Genomic DNA, 11,590 nt, shown 5'->3' with positions numbered 1-11,590 from the left:
AATGCTGAGGTCGGCACTTTTTTCTTAGGCTTTAAAAGCAAATCCACTCACACCAAGTTTACTTTGGGGACTAAAAAGTCCAAGAAGGACGAGAAAAAGAGTTGACTATCTTCTGAACTTTGCCCGTTGAAAGGCACGGCCACCTGTGATTGGTCGGCAGACTCGCACGCCCCCCCCCCCCCCCGGGGCTCCATAGTCCACCTTCAACCTCTCCCTCACTCCAGGCCAGACCAGGTCCCCCGCAGCCCAGGTAAACATGTCCGAGAAGGGAGCCTTCGACACCAACGTGGTGACCCTCACCAGGTTTGTGCTGGAGGAGGGTCGGAGGGTCCACGGCACCGGAGAACTCACCACCCTGCTCAACTCCATCTGCACGGCGGTCAAGGCCATCTCTACGGCCGTCAGGAAGGCCGGCATCGCCAACCTGTGAGACCTTCTTCTTTCTTTCTTTCTTTCTTTCTTTCTTTCTTTCTCGCCCAGAGGAGTTTTGTCTCAGACCAACAGAAGGAAGCCCTCAACGCACCTTCGGCTCTACTACATTGTTAGCATAAATCAAAAGTGTCCTAGGATTGCATTTTTCACCCCAGAGACAAAATAAAATCCGCCTGGATTCGAACATTACACCAAAAAAAACAATAATATGTAAATATCGAGAAAATTGCTTGTGAATGCTAAATGCTAACGTTAGCACGCTAACAGTTAGAATGTGTAGAGTACTCCGTCACAGCCATAAAGCATGGAAAACTGGCTTAAAGTTAAAAGTTAGCATACTCATGCTAACAGTTAGCGTGTGTCAAGCACCAAGTTATGTGACTCTCAGGTGTCTAACTGTAAAATTGGCCGGAAAAATTAACATGTTAATATGCTAAAATTTGCTCAAAAAAGGTTGATTTTGTTTGTGCATGCATCTACTTTTCAAAAATGCTAATGTTAGCATGCTAATTTTAGCATTTTAGCATGCTAATGTGTACATGCTAACAGCTAGCATGTATCAAGTACCAAGTATAATGACTCTGATATGTATTTTGCAAAATTGGTAAAAAAAAAAAAAAAAAAAGTTAGCATGTCAGCATGCTAATGTTGACATGTTAACAGCTAGCATGTGTCAAGTACCAAGGAATATGACTCTGATGTGCACGACTGCAAAATGGGCTAAAATAAAAGTTAGCATGATAATTTTAGCATACTGGCATGCTAATGTTTACATGCTAACAATTAGCATGTGTCAAGCGCCAAACATTATGACTCTGAGGTGTATTTTGCAAAATTTGATAAAAAAGTTACTACACTATTGTTAGCATGTTAGCATGCTAATTTGAACATGCTAACAGCGAACATGTGTCAAACACCAAGATTTATGACTCTGAGGTGTATTTTGGAAAATTGGCAAAAAAAGTAAGCATGTTAATGTTAGCATGCTTTTTTTTAACATGCTAACAGCGAGCATGTGCCACGTGCCAAGCATTTTGACTCTGAGGTGTATTTTGCAAAATTGGATAAAAAAGTTACCACATTAACGTTAGCATGTTAGCATGCTAATTTGAACATGGTAGCAGTGAGCATGTGTCAAATACCAAGATTTATGACTCTGAGGTGTGTTTTGGAAAATTGGCTAAAAAAGTTAGCATTTTAATGTTAGCATGCTAATTTTAACATGCTAACAGCAAGCATGTGTCAAGTACCAAGATTTATGACTTTGAGGAGTATTTTGGAAAATTGGCTAAAAAAGTTAGCATGTTAATGTTAGCATGCTAAGTTTAACATGTTAACAGCTAGCATGTGTCATGTAGCAAGTGTTATGAATCTGAGGTGTATTTTGCAAAATTGGATCAAAAACTTACCACATTCATGCTAGCATGCTAATTTGAACATGCTAACAGTGAGCATGTTTCAAGTACCAAGTATTTTGACTCTAAGATGTACTTCGTAAAATTGGCTAAAAAAGTCAACTTGCTAATTTTTTCATGCTAAAAGCTAGCATGTGTCAAATACCAAGATTTATGACTCTGAGGTGTATTTTGCAAAGTTGGCTAAAAAGTTAGCATGTTAATGTTAGCATGCTAGCATGCTAATTTGATTATGCTAACAGCGAACATGTGTCAAATATCAATATTTATGACTCTGAGGTGTGTTTTGGAAAATTGGCTGAAAAAGTTAGCATTTTAATGTTAGCATGCTAATTTTACCATTTTAACAGCTAGCATGTGTCATGTACCAAGTATTATGGCTCTGAGGTGTATTTTGCAAATTTGGATAAAAAAGTTACCACCTTAATATTAGCATATTAATTTTAACATGTTGACAGCTAGCATGTGTCAAGTCCCAAGTTTTGTGACTCTGAGGTGTATTTTGCAAAAGTGGATAAAAAAGTTAGCATGTTAGCATACTAATTTTAACATGCTAGCAGCGAGCATGTGTCACGTACCAAGTGTAATGACTCTGAGGTGTATTTTGCAAAATTGGATAAAAAAGTTACCACATTAATGTTAGCATGTTAGTATACTAATTTTAACATGCTAGCAGTGAGCATTTGTCAAATACCAAGCTTTATGACTGAGGTGTGTTTTGGAAAATTGGCTAAAAAAGTTAGCATTTTAATGTTAGCATGCTAATTTTACCATGTTAACAGCTACCATGTGTCATGTACCAAGTATTATGGCTCTGAGGTGTATTTTGCAAAATTGGATAAAAAAGTTAGCACCTTAATATTAGCATATTCATTTTAACATGTTAACAGCTAGCATGTGTCAAGTCCCAAGTTTTATGACTCCGAGGTGTATTTTGGAAAATTGGATAAAAAAGTTACCACGTCAATGTTAAAATGTTAGCATGCTAATTTGAACATGCTAGTAGTGAGAATGTGTCACGTATCAAGTGTAATGAATCTGAGGTGTATTTTACAAAATTGGATAAAAAAGTTACCACATTAACGTTAGCATGTTAGCATACTAATTTTAACATGCTAGCAGTGAGCATATGTCAAATACCATGATGCATGACTCTGAGGTGTGTTTTGGAAAATTGGCTAAAAAAGTTAGCATTTTAATGTTAGCATGCTAATTTTACCATGTTAACAGCTACCATGTGTCATGTACCAAGTATTATGGCTCTGAGGTGTATTTTGCAAAATTGGATAAAAAAGTTAGCACCTTAATATTAGCATATTAATTTTAACATGTTGACAGCTAGCATGTGTCAAGTCCCAAGTTTTATGACTCTGAGGTGTATTTTGCAAAAGTGGATAAAAAAGTTACCACGTCAATGTTAACATGTTAGCATGCTAATTTGAACATGCTAGCAGTGAGAATGTGTCACGTACCAAGTGTAATGACTCTGAGGTGTATTTTGCAAAATTGGATAAAAAAGTCACCACATTAACGTTAGCATGTTAGCATACTAATTTTAACATGCTAGCAGTGAGCATTTTTCAAATACCAAGATTTATGACTCTGATGTGTGTTTTGGAAAATTGGCTAAAAAAGTTAGCATTTTAATGTTAGCATGCTAATTTTACCATGTTAACAGCTACCATGTGTCATGTACCAAGTATTATGGCTCTGAGGTGTATTTTGCAAAATTGGATAAAAAAGTTAGCACCTTAATATTAGCATATTCATTTTAACATGTTAACAGCTAGCATGTGTCAAGTCCCAAGTTTTATGACTCTTAGGTGTATTTTGGAAAATTGGTTAAAAAAGTTACCATGTCAATGTTAGCATGTTAGCATACTAATTTTAACATGCTAGCAGCGAGCATGTGTCACGTACCAAGTGTAATGACTCTGAAGTGTATTTTGCAAAATTGGATAAAAACGTTACGTCAAAGTTAGCATGTTAGCAAGCTAATTTGAACATGCTAGCAGCGAGCATGTGTCAAGTACCAATTATTATGACCTTGAGGTGTATTTTGCGAAATTGGCTAAAGAAGTTAGCACGTTAATATTAGCATATTAATTTTAACATACTAACAGCTAGCATGTGTCAAGTCCCAAGTGTTAGGACTCTGAGGTGTATTTTGCAAAATTGGCTTAAAAAGTTAGCATGTTAATTTTAGCATGTTAGCATGTCAAGCTACACCACCGTTGTTACGTCCGCAGGTATGGCATCGCGGGTAGCACCAACGTGACGGGAGACCAGGTGAAGAAGCTGGACGTGCTCTCCAACGACCTGGTCATCAACATGATCAAGTCCTCCTTCACGTCCTGCGTGCTGGTGTCCGAGGAAGACGAGCGGGCCATCGTGGTAGAGCCGGACCGCAGGGTAAGTGGCACGCAGGCACACCCGCTACTTTGGAGATGAGCGCAGGTGTTCTTCCACCAGGGCAAATACATCGTCTGCTTCGACCCCCTGGACGGTTCCTCCAACATTGACTGCCTGGTCTCCATCGGGACCATCTTCGCCATCTACAAGAAGGTGAGCGCGGAACGCCGGGCGCTGGTTCATTGTGGTGACTCGGGTTCCTCCGCAGACCACGGACGGCGAGCCCGACGAGAAGGACGCCCTGCAGCCCGGGAGGAACCTGGTGGCGGCGGGTTACGCGTTGTACGGCAGCGCCACCATGATGGTCCTGTCCACCGGCCGGGGAGTGGACTGCTTCATGCTGGACCCGGTAGGAGCCGCGCGGGGTGTGGCCGCGGTGGTGACTCACCCGCTGCTCTGCTCCTCCAGGCCATCGGGGAGTTCATCCTGGTGGACCGAGACGTGAAGATCAAGAAAAAGGGGAAGATCTACAGCTTGAACGAAGGCTACGCCCAACATTTCTACCCTGACGTGACCGAGTACCTCCAGAAGAAGAAGTACCCCGAGGTAAGTCCGCCGCCGCCTCCTCACTTTGGACTGGCGAGGTGACGGAGACGATCCGTTTCTTTCAAGGACGGCTCGGCTCCTTATGGTAGTCGTTATGTGGGCTCCATGGTCGCTGACGTCCACCGCACTCTGGTCTACGGCGGCATCTTCCTCTACCCCGCCAATGTGAAGAGTCCCAAGGGGAAGGTGAGAAAGTACTTCTTGGTAACTTTCAACCACTGTAACCGCCTCCAACCTGAGTGTAACATCAGTGCTAAGTCACTCCAAAGTAACGCTTACATCAGCATAGCATCCATGTAGCAGTTGTAACATCTTTGTAATGGCACTGTAACATTACGCAACACAGTGGAATGCCCCTGTAACATCATTGTAACATCAGTGTAACACCAAGTAACACTCAACATCATTGTATCATCAATGTAGCATCAAATAACCATCAACGAATGGCCCTGTTACAGCATCGTAACATGGCATTTAAACAATTTGTACCACAGATTGGAATGTCCCTGTTACATCTTTGTAACATTGGTGAAACATAGGCACAATGGCAGTTCAACAATATGTAACACACGTTGGCGTGTCCCTGTTACAGCATTGTGACATCCATGTACTATCAGTGCTGCAACATTATGTAACACTCATTGGAATGTCCCTGTTACATCTTTGTAACATTGGTGTACCATGAGCGTGATGGCACTGTAACTATATGTAACACACACTGGAATGTCCCTGTTACATCACTGTAACGGTGGTGTACGGGCGCCGTAACATTACGCAACACACATTGTAATGTCCCTGTTGCATTTTTGTAACATCACTGTAACATGAGCGTACTGGCACGGTAACACCATGAAACACACACTAGAATGTCCCTGTTACATCACTGCAATATTGGTGTAATGGCATTGTAACACCGCCTTTCACCCGGTTGTAGCTGAGATAGGCACCATCGCCCCTCGCTACACCAAAGAGAATACGCGGTAGTAAATAGATGGATGGCATTGTAACACCATGAAACATACACTGGAGTGTCCCTGTTACATCACTGTAACATTGGTGTAATGGAATTGTAACACCATGTAACACACACTGTAATGTCCCTGTTATATCACCGTAACATTTGTGTACTGGCACTCTAACACCATGTAACACACACACTAGAATGTCCCTGTTACATCACTGTTATATTGGTGTAATGGCATTGTAACACCGCCTTTCACCCGGTTGTAGCTGAGATAGGCATCAGCGCCCACCGCGACCCCTAAGGGAATAAGCGGTAGAAAATGGATTGATGGCATTGTAACACCATGAAACACACACTGGAGTGTCCCTGTTACATCACTGTAACATTGGTGTAATGTAATTGTAACACACACTGTAATGTCCCTGTTATATCGCCGTAACATTTGTGTACTGGCACTCTAACAGCATGTGACACACACACTGGAATGTCCCCGTTACACTACTGTAAAATTTGTGTAACATTATGTAACACACATTGGACAGTCCCTGTAATATTATTGTAACATCTGTGTAACATAAGTGTAATGGTACTGTAACACTATGTAGCACACATTGGAATGTCCCTGTTATATTGTTGTAACATAAGTGTAGTGGCACTGTAACATTACGTAACACACCATGAAATGCCTCATTACATCACTGTGGTGTAGGCCAGAACAATTTTGTTACACTAGTGATGAACTTTATTGCCTCTCTAACGTTATGTAGCAGACATTACATAGCTTTGACACCCCGGTAACACCGGCGTAACGGTACTGTAACACTCAATGGAATACCTGTTTCGTCACCACGGCATCAGTGTAACACCGCTGCAGTTAGCATGTTGACGTGTAAAGCCATGACTGCTGCTAGAGTCCAAGGAGTTCTCCTCATTCAAGCATCAACGTAACTTGAGCGCCGTAACCTTCCGCCGTGTAACCGCCCGACTCCGACGCCATTGTAACGCGTCCTCCCCGGCGTCCCTCAGCTGCGGCTGCTGTACGAGTGCAACCCCATGGCGTTCATCATGGAGCAGGCGGGCGGCATGGCCACCACGGGCGCCGCCAACGTGCTGGACATCCAGCCCAGTAACATCCACCAGAGGGTGCCCGTGGTCCTGGGCTCACCTGACGACGTGCAGGAGTACATCGCCATCTACAGGAAGCACCATCCCTGAGGTGAGGCCCGTAAAGGTCCTTAAAGGCCCATAAAGGTCTATAAAGGCCCGTAAAGTTTTCTTTGTGCTGATCATTATTAATTATTTTTTTTTGGTTTGCAGATTTCCCTTCCAGTCGCCGCACTGCACTGAAACTGCCACAAAGCAACTTTAGGACGCACACATTTTGACTTGAGGGTTCATTTACTCGCTTGACATCCATTTATTAAAAAAAAAGAACAAGACAAAGTTTGTCACTCGTCTTTCTTGGATGCCAAACTTGATATTTTCAGAACCACAGGAATGTTTTTTTCTTTGCCAGTCTTGCAAAAATGTTTTACTGCAGCTCCTCTTTGAACAAATTGCCCATCTCATCCTGGACATTCAAACTAACACTTTTTCAAGTTTTGAACCAAATTCCTTTTTTCCCCTGGAAATTCAAACTCTACATACAACATTGAAACTATTCCTGCATTCATACTACATTCTGTCAGCAATTCACTTTCAGCATTGGAGTGTTCACACTTCTTCTAGTTAATAATGAATTAATAATTAGTGACCGAATGTTCCTTTGGGACAGAGGACCCTATTGTATTTCTAAGGTTTTATTATTTATTTACCGCCGCCTGTTTGAGCTGTAATTCGACCCGCTTAACATGCTTCAAAACTCACCCAATTTAACACACACATCAGGACTGGAGAAAATTGCGAACTAATTAAGAAAACAAAATCAAATACTCAAAATTGCGCTCTAGCGCCCCCTAGGAAAAAACACAAAAAAAAAACTGCTTGTAACGTCCGTTAAAAAATATCGTAGAGACATGAAACAAAAACCTCTATGTAGGTCTCACTTAGACCTAGATTTCATACAATGACCTCTTTCAGCAAAAATCAACAAGAAGTTGGCAAAAACCCCTTCAAAACAAAAATGTTCTAAAAAAATGTAATTTTTGCCTCTTTGAGCTGTAATTTGACCCATTTAAAATGCTTCAAAACTCAAACTGGACACACATCAGGACAGGCGAAAATTGCGATCTAATGAAAAACCAAACCCCAAAACTCAAAATTGCGCCCCCGAGGACTAAAACACAGACACATCTCCTAGTAAGAAAATACAGACAAAACGGCTTGTAACTTCCGGTAGGAATGTCGTGGAAACATGAAACTAAAACCTCTATGTAGGTCTCACTTAGACCTACATTTCATACACTGATCTCCTTCAGCAAAAATCAACAACAAGTTGGCAAAAACCCCTTCAAAAAATAAATGTTCTAAAAATGTAATTTTTGCCTCTTTAAGCTGTAATTTGACCCATTTAAAATGCTTCAAAAACTCACCAAACTGGACACACACATCAGGACTGGCGAAAATTGTGATCTGATAAAAAACCAAACCCCAAAACTCAAAATTGTGCCCCCGAGGACTAAAACACAGACAAATCTCCTAGTAAGAAAATACAGACAAAACTGCTTGTAACTTCCGGTAGGAATGTCGTGGAGACATGAAACTAAAACCTCTACGTAGGTCTCACTTAGACCTACATTTCATACACTGATCTCCTTCAGCAAAAAAATCAACAAGAAGTTGGCAAAAACCCCTTCAAAACATAAATGTTCTAAAAATGTAATTTTTGCCTCTTTCAGCTGTAATTTGACCCATTTAAAATGCTTCAAAAACTCACCAAACTGGACACACAAATCAGGACAGGCAAAAATTGTGATCTAATAAAAAAACCAAACCCCAAAACTCAAAATTGTGCCCCCGAGGACTAAAACACAGACAAATCTCCTAGTAAGAAAATACAGACAAAACGGCTTGTAACTTCCGGTAGGAATGTCGTGGAGACATGAAACTAAAACCTCTATGTAGGTCTCACTTAGACCTACATTTCATACATTGATCTCCCTCAGCAAAAAATCAACAAGACGTTGGCAAAAACCCCTTCAAAACATAAATGTTCTAAAAAATGTCATTTTTGCCTCTTTGAGCTGTAATTTGACCCATTTAAAATGCTTCAAAACTCAAACTGGACACACACATTAGGACAGGTGAAAATTGCGATCTAATAAAAAACAAACCCCAAAACTCAAAATTGCGCCCCCGAGGATTAAAACACAGACAAATCTTCTAGTAAGAAAATACAGACAGAACTCCTTGTAACTTCCGGTAGGAATGTCGTGGAGACATGAAACTAAAACCTCTATGTAGGTCTCACTTAGACCTACATTTCATTGATTGATGTCCTTCAGCAAAAAATCAACAAGAAGTTGGCAAAAACCCCTTCAAAACATAAATGTTCTAAAAATGTAATTTTTGCCTCTTTAAGCTGTAATTTGACCCATTAAAAATGCTTCAAAACCCACCAAACTGGACACACACATCAGGACAGGCGAAAATTGCGATCTAATAAAAAACCAAACCCCAAAACTCAAAATTGCGCCCCCGAGGACTAAAACACAGACAAATCTCCTAGTAAGAAAATACAGACAAAACTGCTTGTAATTTCCGGTAGTAATGTCGTTGAGACATGAAACTAAAACCTCTATGTAGGTCTCACTTAGACCTACATTTCATACACTGATCTCCTTCAGCAAAAAATCAACAAGAAGTTGGCAAAAAACCCTTCAAAACATAAATGTTCTAAAAATGTAATTTTTGCCTCTTTAAGCTGTAATTTGACCCATTTAAAATGCTTCAAAACTCGCCAAACTGGACACACACATCAGGACAGGCGAAAATTGCGATCTAATAAAAAAAATCAAACCCCAAAAGTCAAAATTGCGCCCCCGAGGACTAAAACACAGACAAATCTCCCAGTAAGAAAATACAGACAAAACTTCTTGTAACTTCCGGTAGGAATGTCGTGGAGACATGAAACTAAAACCTCTATGTAGGTCTCACTTAGACCTACATTTCATACATTGATCTCCTTCAGCCAAAAATAAACAAGAAGTTGGCAAAAACCCCTTCAAAACATAAATGCTCTAAAAATGTAATTTTTGCCTCTTTAAGCTGTAATTTGACCCATTTAAAATGCTTCAAAACTCACCAAACTGGACACACACATCAGAACAGGCAAAAATTGTGATCTAATAAAAAACCAAACCCCAAAACTCAAAATTGTGCCCCCGAGGACTAAAACACAGACAAATCTCCTAGTAAGAAAATACAGACAAAACGGCTTGTAACTTCCGGTAGGAATGTCGTGGAGACATGAAACTAAAACCTCTATGTAGGTCTCACTTAGACCTACATTTCATACACTGATTTCCTTCAGCAAAAAATCAACAAGAAGTTGGCAAAAACCCCTTCAAAACATAAATGTTCTAAAAATGTAATTTTGGCCTCTTTAAGCTGTAATTTGACCCATTTAAAATGCTTCAAAACTCACCAAACTGGACACACACATCAGGACTGGCGAAAATTGTGATCTAATAAATAACCAAACCCCAAAACTCAAAATTGCGCCCCCGAGGACTAAAACACAGACAAATCTCCTAGTAAGAAAATACAGACAAAACTGCTTGTAACTTCCGGTAGGAATGTCGTGGAGACATGAAACTAAAACCTCTACGTAGGTCTCACTTAGACCTACATTTCATACACTGATCTCCTTCAGCAAAAAAATCAACAAGAAGTTGGCAAAAACCCCTTCAAAACATAAATGTTCTAAAAATGTAATTTTTGCCTCTTTCAGCTGTAATTTGACCCATTTAAATTGCTTCAAAAACTCACCAAACTGGACACACAAATCAGGACAGGCAAAAATTGTGATCTAATAAAAAAACCAAACCCCAAAACTCAAAATTGTGCCCCCGAGGACTAAAACACAGACAAATCTCCTAGTAAGAAAATACAGACAAAACGGCTGGTAACTTCCGGTAGGAATGTCGTGGAGACATGAAACTAAAACCTCTATGTAGGTCTCACTTAGACCTACATTTCATACATTGATCTCCCTCAGCAAAAAATCAAAAAGAAGTTGGCAAAAACCCCTTCAAAACATAAATGTTCTAAAAAATGTCATTTTTGCCTCTTTGAGCTGTAATTTGACCCATTTAAAATGCTTCAAAACTCAAACTGGACACACACATCAGGACAGGTGAAAATTGCGATCTAATAAAAAACAAACCCCAAAACTCAAAATTGCGCCCCCGAGGACTAAAACACAGACAAATCTCCTAGTAAGAAAATACAGACAAAACTGCTTGTAACATCCGGTAGGAATGTCGTGGAGACATGAAACTAAAACCTCTATGTAGGTCTCACTTAGACATACATTTCATACATTGATGTCCTTCAGCAAAAAATCAACAAGAAGTTGGCAAAAACCCCTTCAAAACATAAATGTTCTAAAAATGTAATTTTTGCCTCTTTAAGCTGTAATTTGACCCATTAAAAATGCTTCAAAACTCACCAAACTGGACACACACATCAGAACAGGCAAAAATTGTGATCTAATAAAAAACCAAACCCCAAAACTCAAAATTGTGCCCCCGAGGACTAAAACACAGACAAATCTCCTAGTAAGAAAATACAGACAAAACGGCTTGTAACTTCCGGTAGGAATGTTGTGGAGACATGAAACTAAAACGTCTATGTAGGTCTCACTTAGACCTACATTTCA

The 11,590-nt window shown here is 40.2% G+C and overlaps 1 protein-coding gene across 1 annotated transcript; it reads left to right on the top strand.

Annotated features, from left to right (window-relative positions):
- Positions 1 to 209: 209 nt before the first annotated feature.
- Positions 210 to 7,212, top strand: LOC133557383 (fructose-1,6-bisphosphatase 1-like). The gene is made up of 8 exons (XM_061907791.1): positions 210 to 426; positions 4,097 to 4,259; positions 4,320 to 4,412; positions 4,468 to 4,608; positions 4,668 to 4,805; positions 4,872 to 4,991; positions 6,796 to 6,985; positions 7,087 to 7,212. Exons 1-7 carry the CDS (start codon positions 257 to 259, stop codon positions 6,982 to 6,984), a joined length of 1,014 nt encoding a protein of 337 aa, XP_061763775.1. The 5' UTR covers positions 210 to 256; the 3' UTR covers position 6,985; positions 7,087 to 7,212.
- The last annotated feature ends 4,378 nt before the right edge of the window (positions 7,213 to 11,590 follow it).

Source organism: Nerophis ophidion, linkage group LG08 (assembly GCF_033978795.1).
Source record: "Nerophis ophidion isolate RoL-2023_Sa linkage group LG08, RoL_Noph_v1.0, whole genome shotgun sequence".
Classification (NCBI taxonomy): domain Eukaryota; kingdom Metazoa; phylum Chordata; class Actinopteri; order Syngnathiformes; family Syngnathidae; genus Nerophis; species Nerophis ophidion.
This window is presented reverse-complemented; position numbering and strand designations above follow the sequence as displayed.